Raw genomic sequence first — 18,717 nt, forward strand, 5'->3', positions numbered from 1 at the left:
CACAGTTCCTGTCAGCTGTAGAGCCTCTCTGGTCCATTGTGAATCAATGAAGTCTCTGAACAAGAGAAAGTTATAGATTACCTGAGGCTACAAGACTAAGCAAATGGGAATCACAAAATGAGATTAATTGCAAACAAATGGCAGCCTCAGATGTATTGCTCGCTCCAAGGCAAAATGTTGCAGCACAGGTCTTACCTCTTTCACATTTCATTTTATTTCAGCCTGTGATATACTGACTGTAATATCATTCCTAATACTTAATTGAAAATAATGTAACCATATTTTAGTGTTTCATGATAGTCCAGGAGCTTTTTGCTGTTAGAGTTGTTGGGACTACATGTGGACCACAGTTTACCACATGTTTCAAGACTCCAAGAAACCTGAGCCCTGGGGGTTTGCACCCAAAGTGTGAAGCTCCACCCATGGATCCAGGTTATCAAAACTAGAGATTCCCCTCTTATCTTTCTCTTTTTCCTCCACAAGCTGCAGCAGGAGCAGCTCCTTGTTTTTTTTTCACAGCTCCAGCAGCTGCTGGAGCAGTTCTCTGCTCTCTTGCATGGCCTGCTCACAGCAGACACACACAGTCTTCTTTACGGCAGAAGACGCAAGAGCCTGCCTAAGACTCAGAAACTAAGTTTCCTTGTGCCAGCAGCTAACACACAAGTCTGCTTGCCAGTTTAACAAGTACAGGAGCAGCGAAATGGAGTTAGCTTGCCGCTAACTCTACACAAAGGAGTGACCTGGGCCCTCTGCATGACTGGAGTGCTCTCTCCCCATCAACGCCTGCATCTTTCAGCTTCAGAGCCAAAGCCTTCTAAGCCTGACTCACCCACGGATTCACCGGCTACAAAGCAGAACGCCACAAAGCATCTCTTCCTTCATGGACTGGTAACAACAGGGCATAGCCTAGCAACACAGTGAAGCATAGTACGGCTAAGCAAGAATGTTTAACTCAAACAATGTACTGTACCTGTATTGATTTGGTTAAGGTTGCTTATAGTCAGGTTACTGCATAGCCACACCGTTAGGTTAATGTTAGCATGCTTAACACATGTTACATCCAGTAACTAGGCCTTGCATGCAACTAACCTCATTTTAACCTGGCACCTTTAGCATACACCAATTGGCCTTGAATAGAGAACCACACAGTTAAGAGGTTAAAACTTAGTTTGGCGAACTTTGGTTCAGGCAGCACATGTGGTTCAAGACACCACATGGTCTGGCCTTTTATCTCTGTAGTTCCCTTTATCAGCCAAATTGTCGGCATGCCATGTGCTCAGTCACCAGGTGACTGCAGCCATCTTGCTATTGTCTTCCCTACACAGACACACACACTCACACTTGTATATAGGTACACTTAGCTAGATTAGTATTGTGTGTTGCTTTTACCCTTTTGTTAAATAAATGCTTTTGGATATACCTGTTGTCTGTTTTAATGTTGCACAAGAATGAGTTTTGCCAACCTCTGCTCCGTAAAGAACTCCAAATCCTTCAACCTTAACTAGCTATTGATATGGTGATTTTGTTTATAGTTATTAAATTAATTATTAATCAAAGTCCCAAATTCATAGATTAGTACACTTTGAGACTGAATTGGCTATCTTTTTCCCTGAGTCCAGGATGGTGCCCCGTTATTATTCATTCTTATTAATAATTTTATTGATTTTAATAATTAACAATTATCTTTGATAATCGTTAATTATTGCTGATAGCCAAACTTGTAGCCACGGCCCAACAGAGTTGTACAGTATCTGTCAGAAACTGTCACAAGATGTCTCAAGTTACATTTCTGTGAAGAGGAAATTATATGTAAGATGATGACTGACATATTGACAATTTGGGGAACCGGTGGCTGAGTGTGATCACGTAGTCTGTACCACTCCTTAAATCTGGATCCCTCCTCTTTCTTAGAATATTGGCAACTATAGACTTCGCAGTATTACGTGTAATAGGCTTGTCACTGAGAATTATTGTCAATGGCCCCATTTACTGCCTAGATGGAGGGAAAGAGAGAGTTTGCCTGAATCATTTAAGAGCCACTGTCCTGTAACATTATCTTGACCGTTAACTTTTATTCCAACAGTTGCAAACAGGATTAGAATTTTCTTATTATGCAACTAAACGTCAAGACTACTTATGCATCATTCAAAGTTCATCCATCTCTCTGAACCTTGGATTAAGTCAAAAATGTATATTATGGGGTCTTTTGCCTTTTAAAAACTGACATAGTTATTATTACTGAATATGGAACGCCATCATGTACAGGCTAGCTATGTGTGCCTGTCACGACTGGTAAAAACTGAGAAATGGTTTTATTAGTGACTAAAATTTATTAAATTTGTAACTCCTAGTTGATTATGTGAAAATAGTGCTTACATATTTGCTGAATTGTTTTTTTTAATTTGTGTATGGGGGACAACATGCACATTAAATCAGCCATGCACTGTTTTTTTTGAGTAATGGTAGATTGTTAGGGAAAAAAAAAAAACTCTTTAAATGTTTCTGTCCGTCTGTGCTACATAAAATAGATTGACTCTATTGTTCTTCTTTTGTAATATCCAACCAGCATCAGGGGATGTTTTTCTGGCTCCACACACGCAGTTCCTGTAGTTACAAGCATGTGGAGCATGTGGAGTCTGCTCTGAAACAAATGAATGTAAGCCTCGATTGTATGAGGACATCAATTCTGCACGCCATATGGCAGAAAGGAGCAGGTGCAGGCCACAAATCACAAGATATCTTCCATAACTCACAGTCTGTGTTGGTGTGTGTGTGTAACTACATGACTGTGGCGAGACAGAGCACATACACAATGACCCGCAAAATATTGCTTCCAACAAAGGCTGACAAGCTGTATTTGAAACTTATATAACGTACTTATAAAACAAGGCCAAACCTACATTTACTTTCAAATTCTATGCGTTACATCATATGCAGTGCAAGTCAATGAATGATACATTCATTCAAAATATTGACAGCACCATTCAATTGTTGCGAAGGGTTAGGAAAGGAAAACTCCAACCCTGCACATTTCATGCCAATAAACCCACAGCAGTAAGACTTCTACTGTCATTCAGCAGAGGTGATAAATATTGTGCTGAATTGTTTGGTATTGGATTGAATTCAACAGTCTGTGTCTGTAAGACGTTATATAAAAGTATCTTGAATGTTGACTAGAAGATGGCTGGAAGCTTAAGTAAACAAGTCCCGTCTGAGGTCACTCTACAGCCCAGAAATCATTCTAATATAGTTTAGAGAGAGTGCCAGATACTACACTGTAACTACCCAGGTATACACAAGCTGCGATAATGAAGCTGGCATATATATACAGAAGGGAGATGGCAGCAGCAGCCACTCTCAGGAAATCTTGCCAAAGAAGCTGAATGCAGCTCTAGGCCAACATATTTTACCTTTATAAGGAGAACTGGCTCTCCTTTTCCCTTCCACCTCAATCACATGAATCTGTTGGGCTTGGGCAGTAAAACAGAGTGAAGTATGGCAACACTGAATTTACGCAGGAGGGGAGGCTGCTGGCTTTAGTTTACAGAGTGCTGCAGCATCCCTTTTGGACACATCGTCCCCGTCTCTGTTGGTTTTAAAACCCCAATGTCATTCTGCCTTCAGCCAGAAAAAAGAGGGCTGAGCAGCATTTGGAAATAGAGTTTTAAAAGAAATTGTTTGAGCTATCCCCCGGGCAAGAGGTACATTCTGAAGACATACATTATGAATGCCACTCTCGGATTTTATGCCACCGATACTTTGCTGAAGTAATCGTTTTGTGCAAGTGAAAAGGAGCAGTTAAGTTGGCATGTATTAAGAGACACTATTAGAAGTCTCCACTCTGTGTGACATACAGTATACAGTATAGTCGACAAAAACAGAAAAGTCCCCGGGACAATATGTCAGCGTCTGCCTATACCACATTAAATACCCCTTGGACTTGGAGTCAGTCTACTTCCTCCTGTATCTTAGTATTTACCGCTCCACTTCACCTCCTTCCACATCTCATGACTGTCCTGCAGTGCCATGTCACTTAGGAGGTGTATAATGAGAGGATAAAGAAGTGTAATATTTGCAACGTGTGAAAAACAGATGCAGGTAAATTGTATGTGACATTCCTAATGCTGGATTACACCCGCTTCCTTCTCTGTCCTGACTTTCTGCCAGTGTCCATTACTACTACCATACCTTTACCTCGGAGTGCAGGTTTTCATTCACCTCTCTAACAGTTACTTTGCATTAGCGATCTGTACCTGCTTCAGGCAGCCTGCTAGCGTCACATTCCCATGCTAATCATAGCTTTATTTTTTGTGTCTATCTCCATTTCTTGCATAAATAATCCTGCTACTTTGGTTTAGAGTTAATAGCGCCACCTTGTCTCTCTGGTTCATGTCTGATACCGCTGAAGAACTCAGCAGCAAAAACCTGGTTTAATGATGTCGCACCAGTCAACAAAGATTAAAAGCTTTGAATAAAGATGGTAAGTGATGAGATCGCTGGAGATCCAAAGAGGTTGTGATTTCTGTGGCAGACATTTCCCAAGTTGCAGCGGATGACTGCTCGACAGTCGCGGAGCAGAGTGTGGCATGCCTAGAGCACATCAAGGAGGGAGTATGTCTGTGTAGGAGTGCAGAGCTGCTTGCTTTGAGGATATCATTAACTCAGGCACATCGCCGTACATTACCACTCTGAGGAACGAAACACAGCTTTGTAGCAAACCGAGGGCAGTTGCTGATACAGATGGACAGACTTCAAGTCAGGTTTAGGGAATGCAGAAAAAAAAAAGTATTTCTGTGTGTTTTTCAGCTGTTTATAATTGCAGAGTTACTACAGCTTAACTCAGGCAGAAAATAAATGGCTATTGGGTTATTAACGGATAAAACTTTTCTGAACCGTAGTATGACAGTCGAAAAGACGGATTATGGAAAGAAAATATTCACAAAGGTGTAAATACCAGTTTATATTCTCACCTGGCAGGTCAGAGAATAGCAGGATGCACTCATTGAAGCCATTAGCCAAGAGCCGGTCCCTGAGCTGCTGCAATATGGCCACGCCGATACAGAAGGGGAAAGAGGAGTTACCCAGCAGCAGTGTGTCCCACAGGTGGAAGATCTTGTGCAGTGGAAACACATCTGTACAGAAATAAACACAACAAAGAGGATTTTACAAAATGACAGAATACAAGAGTGTCTGGAAAGACAAATCCCTCGAGGGATGTTGCAAGCAGGACAATAGCATTCAACATGCACACAGTGAGAAATAGGGGATCAGTTTGTATATAATGAGTATAATTTGCATGTGCATAGCGCATTTACTTAACATGGTTCCATTGCTTTAAAATGCGAAGCTCACTAAGAAACATTGTGCATTCACAAGGTTGCCTGAAGAGATATTTGATGTGGGGGAGGCAGCTGGGAAAATGGTTTTAGGTGGGTGTTGTTGTGGAAAAATGGCAGGAAGATCATCAGGTTCTTTAGAACAAGAAACCTGTGCCGGTTATTTCAAGCCAAATAAAAACCACATCCTGATAATACGTCCCACTGCAGTTATTATTTCAATTATATTACTGTAAGTCTTTCAGTATTCTAAATGTAACGTTTCCTCCCTGTTGAGATTTATGCATGAGAACCAGTATTGTCCACCTGTTTATATCATTTCTGGGCTGGATGCTAGACCGTAGACGTGTGTGGGTAGAGTGTGACTGTGGTGAGGTTGTGAGAGCAAGACTGGAGAGAAACTGCCTCAGAGGGTCTGCACCACATTAGCAGTCAGCTGAGCAGACCGTTGCATGTGAGTGACAGTCAGTGTGTCTGAGCGTGTGTGTGCGTCTGTGTGTGAATGGAAGATGACCCTCCAACCTTGTCTCATATTGGATTGGGGACATTAGCAGTCAGAGGGGCACACCTTCTGAATACTGGACTCACACACTGCCTCAGGGGGAGGATAAGGGGTAAAAGGGTCACACCTCACACTCTCCTCCCCAGCAGTGGTCTGTGTGTGTGTGTGTGTGTGTAACTGAAGAATAAAATGTTGCAGGACTTAGGGAAATCAATTGATGGAGAATGTACAGATCAATGTGGCCACAATTAATGTAAATCACAGGTTGTGCACTTTCTTTAAGAGTCTCCAGACTGGCAAAGTTCTAATAAAACAATCTAAAATTATATCAAGAAGGCAAAAAGTTATTCAATCAGTTGTACTGCATGGTGGGGTTGCACCTAGAAGACATAGAGGTTAATTGCACATAACTTAATTTGTAACAGTGATCTGTGACCCCTGCTAATATGCTCATATTTCAGAGCTCAAACTGCGCTCAGAGGAAGGATAAAAGCATAATGCTTTCATCAACTGACACACTGCCTGCTGAGATTGATCCAGCCAAAATAAAACCTTTATGGGCCTATGATGCAGCACAGATGGTGAAAGGACTCATATGTGATACTAATTTAGGTTTCCGCTTATGAGCGAGCAATAATTGCAGAGTAGTGCTGGAAATGTTTTATTAACACTCATTAGTTTTGCTAAAACTAAGCAGAATTCAGAAATCATGACTAACAGCTGTCAAACTTGATCAAATAGTTTACAATCTCAGCTGGTACAAAAAAACCCCACAATTGTTTTTTTTTCTACATTTGGATAGTATAAATTATGTCCTACCTTATTGGATTTTGAATCTTGTGACGAGTCTGTTTTTGTAAACTCCTGCTAGAATATTGATCCAATCTTCAGCAAATTTGGCATACAACGTGTCAAACATCTAGACGTCATTAACATTTAAAAATGATCAAAGAACTGCTGGGAATCCAATTACGCGGCTACCATGAACTACACAATTGTAATTAAACTATTAAACTATTCATCCATTCATTAATAATTACTGACACCTACACTAATGCCTACTTGATGAACCAGTTTTATCAAAAGGTAGCTTGTCCCCTCCCTGTGCATACTAGTGGATGACAAAACATTAACGCCCTACAATTTAATGCAGTCCATTTTAACATCACAAATTCCAATCTTAAAATTTCCCACTTTTCAAGACTCTCATGACACAAGCTGGTATGTCTCAACATTAAACATTGCAGCACAAGCTTCACAAAGGCAGCAGGTATTGCAACTCAGGATAGTGAAAATATAGAAGTCTTTAATAAATATCGGCAAAGCAAGTTATAAAAATACATGATGCTGCCTTTCTCTGGTTTCCCCTGAGGAAGGCAAGTGTGCTGATAAGCATTGATGTATTTTTATATTGTTTTAAATCCATATTAAAACCATTTTATTTTTACCATCCACATGAGCGCCTGGAATTGATTTTGTCTGCCACATCCTACCCATGGATCTAGACATCTTTAATATCATCTTAAATCTCTTCTCATGAACTGCAGGTCAGTATACATTAATTGTGTATTTTCAGCTGAATGTAAAACCATGACATTGTAATCAATGCACTTGAAATACAGTAGCTGTACTATGATAAGAACAATCCCAACCCCACAATTCCCTGCATTCTTCATTTCATAAAATATCTAAAGCACAAATGGGTATTATATTTCTAAGTTGGTACACTGACTGTCTTAGGTAAGACTAGGTAAGTCACTGCTTAGATTCAGAGAATAGTGCAGACTGACCCACAGGGAGCGCTATAATAAGCCTGTAAAGTCTACAGCTTAGTTCCACCAGTCTGTTTAGTCACGGAGTCACAGAGACATGACACTTGGTACAGAAATGTAACTGCATACAAAAGACCTCTGCCTCAAAAGACTTACGTCTAATGTCCACCATCTGTTTTTTTTTTGGTTGTAATTTTGGATTTTTTTTTTTAAATTACACATTACAGGTCTGAATGAGGTGATAATGGGAATGAATTTACTTAATTTAATTAATTAAAATGGAAAGCTTTATTGGGCTGCCGGTTTTAAAGCCTCTTATTAGCAAAGTCAACTCAGTCAATCAACTGAATCTGAAACATGACATTTGGTGCACGTGTGTGTTGAGCTGGTTGCATGATTGAGCATGAAAGTTTAATTCTTGACCTTTGAAATATTAGATTTACCAAAAAACACCCTACAGTCTACCACTAGCTTTTCTCAGGGCTTTCAACTATATAACCTATGACATTGTAATGAATGAATCATTTTACTTTTTATGATCCATGACCACGGAGCAGACCCCATCCACTGATGAAGAAAGCAAGATGTGATTGAAAGGTTGGGAATAAACTAGTAAGTAGTATTTTGAGTTAAGATTTTCTTGTCTAAATATTTGATATTTATGTTTGTTACTTGCTTTTCTGATCTTTCATTGCCGCGAGCAGCTGTCTCATCAGCTTAATGTTAGGACTTTTGAATGTATTCAGATAAATAAAAAAAAATAAAAATGAAAAAGATGTGCTGGTGAAAATCTGAGGTAAGGTAGGACTGAGCGGTCAAGTCCTTTCCTTTCAGAGCCAGAATTAATTAGCAGCTGGAATAAAGGTCACCCAAAAGAAAAAAAAAAAAAAACACCCTACAGAACTTGCCCATACTGGAGCCGCTGACCTTTTCAGTCTCTTTTATTGATACTCTAATTGAAGCAGACTCACACTACCCTCTGAAAATTTTGGATTATGCTCACTTCCACATCATATTCACATTGTGAGAACAAAGAAAAGCTACTTACGTGTAAACATAGTCAGGAACCATGGAATAGCATAAAGCTGTGAGGCGAGAGACAAAGAGAAAAAAGATGGAAGCACATTTATGAGATAACGTAGCATTTATCTGTGTTTTGCATATATACAGAATGTCAAAATAAATTGCTAAGAGCTTAAAAAAATGAATTGCTTTCTCACTATGGGGATTTCTATCTTAAAGAAAAGCACATGACTGCTCATGTCTTTGGACTCTGAGAAACAGAAACAGCAATAAAGAGCAAAGTGCTGATTTTGATTATTAGTCAATGGGGAGAAATCTAACAATGAATCTCATTATAATGATTTTGTCATCCCTCCTTTTCTCTCCTACTTCACTCTCTCCATTCCGTATTTCCCCAAGAGAAAATGCATAAAATTGAAATTAAAGCACACGCACACACACCATTAACCACCTGTTCTAACACCTGCCAATTGCTGGCAACCATCACCCGGGCTCTGTAATATTCATCAGCGAAGGGTCTGGAGCAGAGTGTGCAGGAATACTGCAGCTTATCTCAGCCAGTTAATTGATAGCTAATTGTGGGAGAGCTGGTGACTGTTAAGTGGACCTCTTCTGTGTCCAGTGATGAACAGGAAAGAGCCACTGTACTCCGAGTCTCAGCCTCAATTTCAACACCTCGGTAGCAGGACTGCGAGTCCAGCCAGATTGGATTAGTGTAGGTGTAAATGGCAGACCCAGGAGAGGTGATGTGGCCAAATTGAAAATGGCCTGAATTAAACCACTGGCTACATGCAGTCTGACTCTCTTGCTATGGATTAAGGCATTACCGGAGAAGAGTTCATGACCACCACAACATTTTGAAAGATTACTTGTGGTTTCTGCATGCTTGCACAAGAATTGTCTTTTTCTGAAAGACAAACTGTATAAGGCTATCCATGTTTTGGTATGCATATGTGACAAATCAAATCCATTTCATACTGCAGCGACATTTGGTCCTTTAGGGATGATGGATATATTGCCTCCGTAAAACAATAGTTCAGAGTGTTCTCTGAAGTTCATAGAGGAAAAGGGGATTCATGGTCTGTAAAGTCTAATTACTGGGACTGACATCAAGCATGAAAGCTGTGTCAACAACGCTTGTTCCAATATTATCCTGGCCTAACAATGAAAACAGACATACAAAGTCCCCTTTAAAAGGCAAGTCAACGTTAGTAGTACTGTACATGCAGTTAGTGTCAAGTCAGCATCACAAGAGCATAATTTTCTACAGAGAGTCAAGCCTGAAAAACAAAAGAGCAAGATATTGAAAGAATCACAATAGCACATCTGTTCAAGCAAGGCTTAAAAAATACACCAAAACCTACAGAACAGGCAACATTCATACAACAAACCAAAGTATCTTCCTTAACGGTCTTTTCTTCCACACATTTTAAGTTATATAAGACCATCAACAGTTAAAATTTCATGATACACTCAAAGCAAAGGAGCTGCAGTATTAAATTTGAAACTGAGAGTAGCTGAAAGGAGAGGGAAGAAGCTTAAATCCCTGACCCCTCTGTGATGAAGACCCCACTTTTCATCGAGTAATGTCCCAGAGGCCAGTCCACAGGTGACACACATTCATCAGCACACTAACAGAAACCCTGGAGAGACAGTGGGGACTTTAACCTTGTCATTGTCTGAGCTGTGTTGTAAAGAGGAAAGCGAAGGGCAAGAAGAGGTGGCACAGAGTAAGAGAAATAAGGTAAGCTTGGCAGAGGACAATCATTAGGAGTGCCTGGCAGACATTAGTCGCTGTATAAATCATCACCAGTGGACTACAGGGAGAACTTGACCCTGGCCACAAATTCTGAAAAGAAGGATGTGGAACAAAAAATGTCAATGACAACGAAAAAGATACACATAGTGATCTACTGATGGTCATTTCCTCTGCCCCTGCTGCAGAGCCAGAAACCAGAATCATTTCTTACTATCTTTGACTTCCCATTAAGGGTAAACTTGCAAAAGAAGACGAATGTTGTTATCCTAATTTGTCCTCTACTGCTGTCTATTGTCATCAGTCTATCAGGACACTTGCACTCTTGGTAACTTACATCTGGGATGAAGCCAATCTCATTTAGGTGGTTGCTTAGTTCTGGGTCATGAAAGGCAATCATTTGGGAGAAGACAGTCAAGTACTCTGAAACACAAGCAAGAGGACATGAGGGCAATACATACTTTACTGTATGGCTTGTGTGTTAAAACCTAAAAGGAAGTGTGCTCGACAGAAGAAGACTTTACAGTAAACAACAGAAAATGCAAGCGGTATTACAAAATACATAAACAAGCAACATGCGTAATAAATGATTGGATTTAATAAATCAGTCATCATGCAATAAGATATGATCTTAGATACTTTTTTTAATATTACATTGGAGAAAAGTGGACATTTTATGATAGTATTTTTTTTTCTTTTCTGTGTTTTGAATGACCTAAATGACAAAAACCAAAAAGTTGCAAGTAGACTGTTGATCCACTGAGCAACCTTGGAGCCTGACTTCCGTACATGTCGAATGGAAACTCATGCAGCGTAAGGCTGTGCTACAACCATTCTTCACACTGTAAGTCAACAAAAGAGCTCTGACCAGACAGATAAACATAAGTTAGCACTCAAGGGCATCTAACAGTGGAAAGAAATGATAATAGCCACATTCCCCACAGAGTTCAAGAGGTGTATGATGTAGCTGTTTATCCGTCACGTAGGAATTGCTTGTGACATTTCTCTGCAGGCTTTTGCAGTTTCATTTGTTTCCCTATCTCTAAATGATGTGGCTCAGCTGCAAACTCCATTAAGACAGACTGAAATTAGTTTTCATAGCTTAGGAACAACATGGAGTCAAAATTTAATCAACATTGAGCTGACGGCCTGATGCTCTGTGCCAGCCGATGATAATTTGTTTTTGAACTTAGCTGAGTGCTCTGACCACGTTTAATACTTATAGCATTACTTAACTTGCAGGGGCAGTTGACTGCAACAAAAACAGTGGATGGCTGAATTGGAAACAAGTAATATAGAGTGTGTAATTCATATCACTATCAGGAGAAACCAAAAAATGTGTCACTGTGCAAAACACAGTAAAGCAAAAGAACTTTTCCAGTTACACAGCCAGTGCTCATTCTTGTATATCTCACCTTGGATGACATGAGAGTTGTCCTTCAGGAAAAAGTTGTACAGGTATTTGGGGATGAAGGCAGACATGCAGGCATATGCCAGAGCTGTGGAGGGTATGACATAAGGATGAAAGAAAGCCAAAAAACAGAAGGGAGGGATAAAAAACACTTAGCAGTACTACATTAAGTTCAAATGGACATTCTCACCTTCATTGTTGAAGTTCAAGTACAGGAATGGGGCACAAAGTGAATCCAAACCTGAGATGGAGAAATCAATAGAGTGAATATCCATTTGCTGTAGGAAGACATGATTTACCTCAGTGCAAGACAGGGAGTTTACGAGATGTGACACCACCACCCTCTAGTGTCCAGTCATATATAATACAATAAGGAATCATGAAAGCAAATGACGTTCAGAAGGAAAAACAGATATGGAAAAAGAGACATAGAAAAAGAAAGATGGGGGGGTGACTGACCCTGCCAGTAGACCAAGTCAGGGTGGGAGACCACCCAGGCTTTCAACACGCGCCTGAACTTGATGTGGCCCTGAGGAGATGACAGCAGCTCATCGTACTGGTGGCAGCGTGGGATGTCCACCTCAATCTGTAAATATGCACAAAAACATGCACAGGCAAACGCTTGAAGGTTCAACTCAGTTTTAGCACTGTAAAGAAGTCACTCAACATTTTACTGCTATGTATAAATTACCTGTCTGTCAGTTGGTATGGGAGTATCCTTATCTATGCTTTCATATTTGGCCTGAATGTCTCCCTGTGCAAAAAAAGACACATAGCACAAATGTTCACATTAAAAAGTGCTCACATTAAAAATTAAAACTACACCTTTTTTCAAAACAGAACCTCAATTTCTCTTGTACCTCAATGCCCAGTAGTGCAGCCCATGCCAGTCCTCGAACAAGAGGGGGAATGTCCACTCTAGCCTCTTTCCACACTAAGTTCTTCTTGTAAGGATAGGCCTGGAGGCAAAACATTAAAACAGAGTGTATAGTGTCCAGTTTTAATTTAGCAATACCTGTTTAAATAAACAATAATTACAAATACATTAAATAAAATTGTGTGAAATTAAAATCTTGGTACTTTTATGCGTCTATCTGTGTAGCAGGTGTGCCCTCCTGTGTGAGTGTAAGTGTGTTCATGTGTGTATGTATGAATTTCTATGGAGCCCAGACCTTGAGCAGCCTGTCAAAGAGGATGATGCGGATGAGTTGGTACTCTGTGTCTCTCTCGCGGATGATGAGTGGCAGCGTGACTGTGGCCGACAGCTCATTGCTGCTGTTGGACTGGGGCAGACTTGACTGTCTGAGGGAAGGACAAGTAAAGGGAAGATGACATTACTCGAGCCAAAAGAAATGATAGTGTGATGTGAAAAATAGTGACAGGGACGGAGATGAGGACATGGGCGAGTTCAGGATGGCGATTGCTTACTCGTCTTCCAGTAGAGGGTAGTAGGCTTCTCCTGCTACATCCTTCAGTCTCTGAAACAGGTAGAGAGAGGTTCATCTTAAAAGCATAATATGCATCAACATTTAGGTTCTGTTACACAGGTGCATTTTGAATCAAGTTACAACTTAGCAAAACATTCAGATTCATTGGCTATTATACAGTAAAATAATACAGTGAAATGAAATTTCATGGCACACCTCATGTGATGTTTTAAAATTTGAAGAAATAGCACTTCAAATTCAAATAATGTACTGTAATAAAATTCACAATGGTGATTTATAGAATGTGTAAAAAACACAACCTACATATACACTCTATAGAAGTCTGCATCCTTATCACAAAATACCATCACAAACATCAGGACACAATGTAAAACCTGAGTGAGTTTAAAAACTGTTAATAAAGTTAGAAAAAAAACCCTCATTAAATAAATGTAAAAATGACTATAAAAACTCTCTAATGCTAAAATTCCCGTTAATCCCCCTGGATGTAAACTTCTGAGGTTGTCAATCTAGACAATATCTTTGGACCATGGACTGCCATTTTCTCTAATAAATTGATAAAAAATCTTCAGTAGGGGTTTGAACGTCACTAAATCTATCCAATATACAAAAATAACAAGAAAGAAATTGACAAATTTACACAATATTTGTTTGTTGGCTTACATTTCTGAGTTGGCACAGAGACAGTGTCACTGTAGTGTCGTCAAGCAAGAAACTGCGATCCCTGCCCTGGCCAAATGACTCCCCATCCTCCAAAATAAATCTAAAAAAAACAAAGAGAGTTAAATAGGCAGTTTACCGAGTGTCAATATCAACCAAAATTAGAAAACACCTCCATCAGTGTGTGATGTACTTGGGCAATGTGCAGATTGGAGCTTTGGACTGTATGATCTCCTTATTGGTCAGCTCCTTCTCCAGGTCTCCCCCCGCCAGACACCACAAATGGTACACCTCATCTATGGCTCGCTCTGACAGGTAGTCGTCATCATCATCTAAAAGCACACATACAAAACAGTGAACACTTCCCCATATGCACATATAACAGTTTTTTTGTGGGCCAAGAAATGCAGCAATGCGCTAACAAAGGTAGGTAAAAAGAAGACTGTAAGCTATTAAAAATGGATGTAAACAATGCACATGTTCATTTGTGTGTGGTTGGGACAGACCTTTGCAAAGTTCACTGATGTCCTCTGGGAGCTCCAGATGTGCACAGCGCAGAGAAGAAGAAAACAGGCTAACAGGCTTCTGGAAGGGTGTATAGAGGCACGAGACCCCATTGAACACAGGGTCCCCAAGCAGCTCTGCAGGGGTCGGCCTGGCAGACACACACACAGACTTTAGTTATAACAGCATTAACAATCACATCATACTGTTTGGAGATACTAATCATAAATCAAAATATCCAGAAAATACAAAAGTGTGTCTTACAGTTGTAATTCATTAAACACTGAAAATTCATAAAATTACACATTTAATTACATTGTAATAAAGTTGTGAAAGCATTTTTATAAAAGCAAGATTTTTTTTTTTTTTTTGTATCACTTGTTGGTTTTAGCATGCTGGAATCTTGGCTGACGTGCAGTACCAGTCAAAAGTTTGGACACATCTTCCCATTCCCTCAAATGAGAAAGTGTGTCCAAACTTCTGACTGGTACTGTACATGCTGTAACTATTTCATAATCTGCGTGACTAAAGTGTCTTGGAAACTAAATGACCAATGTCCTCCAACAGGATATGATATCCCACAGAGATTGTATTTACCTTTTGGATGGAAGAAAGGTCAAGCATTTCCTTAATAACTCGAGAACATTCTCAGGCAGCTCCTGTAAAAATGACTTTATTAGCTAAACACTACACAGACAATTCCCATTTATGCTTTCAGTAGTTCCACAGAAAAGTTAATAAAGATCAGACAGTTTTTATAGAGAACTACTAGTGTGACTGGATATATGTGATTAAATGCATTGAAACAAACATTAAGATTCAAACTGTGTAAAAGTAAGTAACATTTCTATTAAATCTCTACTTATATTAATTTCTGGAGAACGTTAAACAAAGCGCCAGCAGTGCTGACATACAAATGACCATTATGTCTTAACAAGATATTTTAATGTGTTTGCACCAAAACTCAGATACTGTATTGTCACCAATATTAAACATTTTCAAACAATACCCAACAAAAGTGCTTAATAAAGACCAAAGTTAGGTATGTGAATATTATTGTGACCTAATAACTAGAAACTAATAGTTCTTTCCCTAAAATAGACCATAAAAAATGACGTATCCAACTGGATAGCCAATTATTTTAAGTCTACCTTAATGGTATCCAGGCAACCATGTTCCTCAGCAAGGACAGTAACAATGTCATCCATGCAACCTGAGAATGACAAACAATATCACTGCACAAGTCTAATTGAACTTGAGCGCACAATGCTCAGTACTTCAAATAATTACGCCCTTACCCAAGGTCAGAATGAATTTCAGTCTCTCGCTTATATCAATGTTCTGCAGCAGTCGTCTGCCCTGTAACAGATTCACAGCTTTAGATTTTATGGTGAAAACGAGCCGTAAAGCATGAATTCACGCAAAAAAAACGTATAAAAGAGGTTTATAAAGGATTCTTACAGCACACAATTCAAAGAGCAAAACTCCAAGGGACCAGACATCGGTCTTGGGTCCTGAGGGCAGAGGGGCTTCATCGTGGGAAGGATCAGTGGGGTGGAAGGAGCCCTGAGCGATCACCTCTGGAGCAAGGTATGATGGGTACCTGAGGTCATGATCACAGAGTAGATAAGCACATTATGTTGTCAGCCTCTAAATAACACTCTTTGTAGATACCCTGTGCCCTCCAGTTAATTTTAAATAAATAAAATGATTTCAACAGCACAGAAACATCAGTTTATGGTTTTCCATTCATTAGTGAGCCTTGTTGTTTTTTCGTCCTGTCAATATTAAGTCTAATGTGAGAAATCAATAAATTATATTCTCAGAACTACACAATCACTCTGTGTAAAGAGATAACATTAATCCCATTAATATTATTAAGTGATGTATGTACAGTTGTTCCTCAGAACAACCTGCATAGCTGTTTGACAGTTGCATTTATTGCATTTTCCAGCCAGATGTTTTATTTTAAAAACATGGGCATGTGCCATGATTCCTCTTTTCAATCTGCAAAAGGATATTACTCAGAGAGACTTGATAGAACACAAAGGCCTTTGGATTAGGATAAAAGTCCAACGATCTGTTATAGTTCCTCAACCAGGAAGCTATTTGGATGCCCCATAACCTGGATTCCATGCAAAAGGATGGGCCATTATGCATCAATGTTATGGTCAATTGACTTTTTTATGATTTGACTAACAGCAAACAGAAACAAGTGAACCTTTAACCCTGAAGAGACAGCTCACATAGCTCAGGCCCACCAGTTGAAAAGTTCCAGAGGAGCACTAATGGATATTTCTTTGCGATAAATGAGGAGAAGAATACATACCCAATGGGAAAATCTACATCTGCCCCATGATCAGTCATGTGATAAAGGCCAAACTTTGCCAGCTTGACATTCCCCTTCAAAGAAAAAATCCATCTTAGATGTTGGACTGCATTTAGGCAATCATTTCATTTTCTAAGTAAGTAAATAACAGACATATATAAAACAGCTAAATTTGATGGGCACAGTACCTTGCAGTCCATGAGCACGTTGTGTGCGGTGAGGGCTCTGTGCACCATACCATGTTTGTTCATAAACTCCAGACCTTCAAGGACCTCATAGGCTATCTGCAGTACCTTCTCTGGGCTAACACAAACACAAACATGGCACTGTTTCAATTCCATTTAAGGGTCAAGTCAGAGAAAAAATATGTGGGTAAATTCAACCTCATCTGCAACACATTTAAGCTTAAGGTTACTATAAAAGATTGTCTTGGAAAGTGCAACAGAATATTGTTATTATGCAAAACTACCCGCAGCCAGTAGATGGCAAGGTTAATGCATATTGCAGAATTTCACTTCCCATCAAATACGGAAACATCTCTCAGTAGTACACAGTCTCATGGTGACTGCTAACCAGGAAAAACAATGTCAGCCCCAGTGTGAAAGGAGCAAAAGCAGTGGGTTCACATATAATTACTTCTGAATAGTTAATAATGATTTTTAATGACAATCTCACCTGACTGTTTTTCCCTGTTTTTGGAAATCACTTAAACTGCTCTCAAAGTGCTCAGCAACAACAATCAGCCGTTCTATGGGGCAAGAAGAAGAAGGGACCAAACAATAAGATATTGTATGCAATTGGATTAGAAAACACTTGAATTTGAAATGTTTTTATTATGAGTGAGCATGTATAATAATCATTAATTTGTATCCTACAATCTTGAGTCATCAAATTAAGGGCCAGATATGTTTTGCTCAAAGACAGAATAATGTGATGAAATGTGACTGGGAGGACCATAATAGGAAGCATAATGTGATGTCAATCCCATACTATAAGGCAAGACAGAAAGCCATACCATGCTTTCCTCTGGAGATGTCCACATACTGGCAGAGTCTGGGGTGAGTGACGGTCTTGAGGATCTGGAAGCGTCCCAGGATTTTGATGGAGTTGGGGGTGAGAGGTAGGCCATTGCTCCCACAGACGTCATGCGGGAGGGCTGAGGCAAAGAAGGTGAAGGCCCCCAGCTGAGCATCCTTGAGGGGCCTCATAATGTCTCTGACTTTAAGCACTGATAATGGGGAAGAGAATCTTCAGCATACAGTATATACATATATATGAGACATTCTGATTCCCAGCATGTGAGCAACTTACGCATTAATCAGGAGTTTAAAAACTGAACTAATGAATGAAGTGTTGATTGCTTAGCTACAGTTAAAGCTAGTAAATGTATTAATGCGGATGGCTGAGGCAAATTGTCATTACAGCAAGTGACAGGATAGCACTGTCATTTTACAACATATTTACACCATATAACGTTAGTTATTGTTAGGGTATAATGTTACAGCAAAGTCGGACACGACAGATAGTGATGCTTCAGTTAAACCCAGCAAGCTAACCTCAGAATGTAAGTTGTGAAAATAACTGCCTTACTGTCCAGGTAGGAAACGAGGGATTAAATAACATGCATTACTTCCGAAAAATGCGTCTACTCACAGTTAAATGAAAGTCTGTCTGGTCATCTTAAAGGCATGAACTGGACGTTGTTATTGCAATATTTTCAAAATGAATCTTATTTCTGCCTTTGCGATGTGAGTGAACGTGACCAACGACGTTATGTTTGTGCGACAAAGTAGTGCACAGAAGACACTTTCTAAGAACAAAATCAAGGTTGTGGAACTTAAATCAATCACCTAGTTAGTTCAAATTCTCAATAAAGTTGTTCTTGATTTAATTTCCAATATTTTGAACGACTTAGTTTTTCTTTTTAATGATTACAAACAGGCAATTGCCGTTGACTCCTTGCATTTCAGCGACGG

General features: G+C 39.6%; 1 protein-coding gene across 3 annotated transcripts in view; it reads right to left on the minus strand.

Annotated features, from left to right (window-relative positions):
• tbck (TBC1 domain containing kinase) overlaps positions 1-18,680 on the minus strand; it is a 49,433-nt gene extending 30,753 nt beyond the window's left edge. For all 3 annotated transcript variants that reach the window (XM_067584823.1, XM_067584824.1, XM_067584825.1), the window contains exons 1-22: positions 18,395-18,680; positions 17,757-17,969; positions 17,417-17,489; positions 16,930-17,044; positions 16,742-16,815; positions 15,874-16,015; positions 15,711-15,771; positions 15,564-15,625; positions 15,010-15,071; positions 14,415-14,563; positions 14,102-14,240; positions 13,912-14,011; positions 13,229-13,278; positions 12,973-13,102; positions 12,661-12,759; positions 12,492-12,554; positions 12,260-12,386; positions 11,991-12,041; positions 11,805-11,888; positions 10,727-10,812; positions 8,659-8,695; positions 4,971-5,132 (exon numbers count right to left, since the gene is read on the minus strand). In XM_067584823.1, coding sequence (XP_067440924.1) covers positions 4,971-5,132; positions 8,659-8,695; positions 10,727-10,812; positions 11,805-11,888; positions 11,991-12,041; positions 12,260-12,386; positions 12,492-12,554; positions 12,661-12,759; positions 12,973-13,102; positions 13,229-13,278; positions 13,912-14,011; positions 14,102-14,240; positions 14,415-14,563; positions 15,010-15,071; positions 15,564-15,625; positions 15,711-15,771; positions 15,874-16,015; positions 16,742-16,815; positions 16,930-17,044; positions 17,417-17,489; positions 17,757-17,949 — 2,059 coding nt within the window. In that variant the 5' untranslated portion in view covers positions 17,950-17,969; positions 18,395-18,680. The remainder of the gene's footprint in view (positions 1-4,970; positions 5,133-8,658; positions 8,696-10,726; positions 10,813-11,804; positions 11,889-11,990; positions 12,042-12,259; positions 12,387-12,491; positions 12,555-12,660; positions 12,760-12,972; positions 13,103-13,228; positions 13,279-13,911; positions 14,012-14,101; positions 14,241-14,414; positions 14,564-15,009; positions 15,072-15,563; positions 15,626-15,710; positions 15,772-15,873; positions 16,016-16,741; positions 16,816-16,929; positions 17,045-17,416; positions 17,490-17,756; positions 17,970-18,394) is intronic.
• Positions 18,681-18,717: the final 37 nt, after the last annotated feature.

This window comes from Thunnus thynnus, chromosome 3, assembly GCF_963924715.1.
Source record: "Thunnus thynnus chromosome 3, fThuThy2.1, whole genome shotgun sequence".
Lineage (NCBI taxonomy): Eukaryota > Metazoa > Chordata > Actinopteri > Scombriformes > Scombridae > Thunnus > Thunnus thynnus.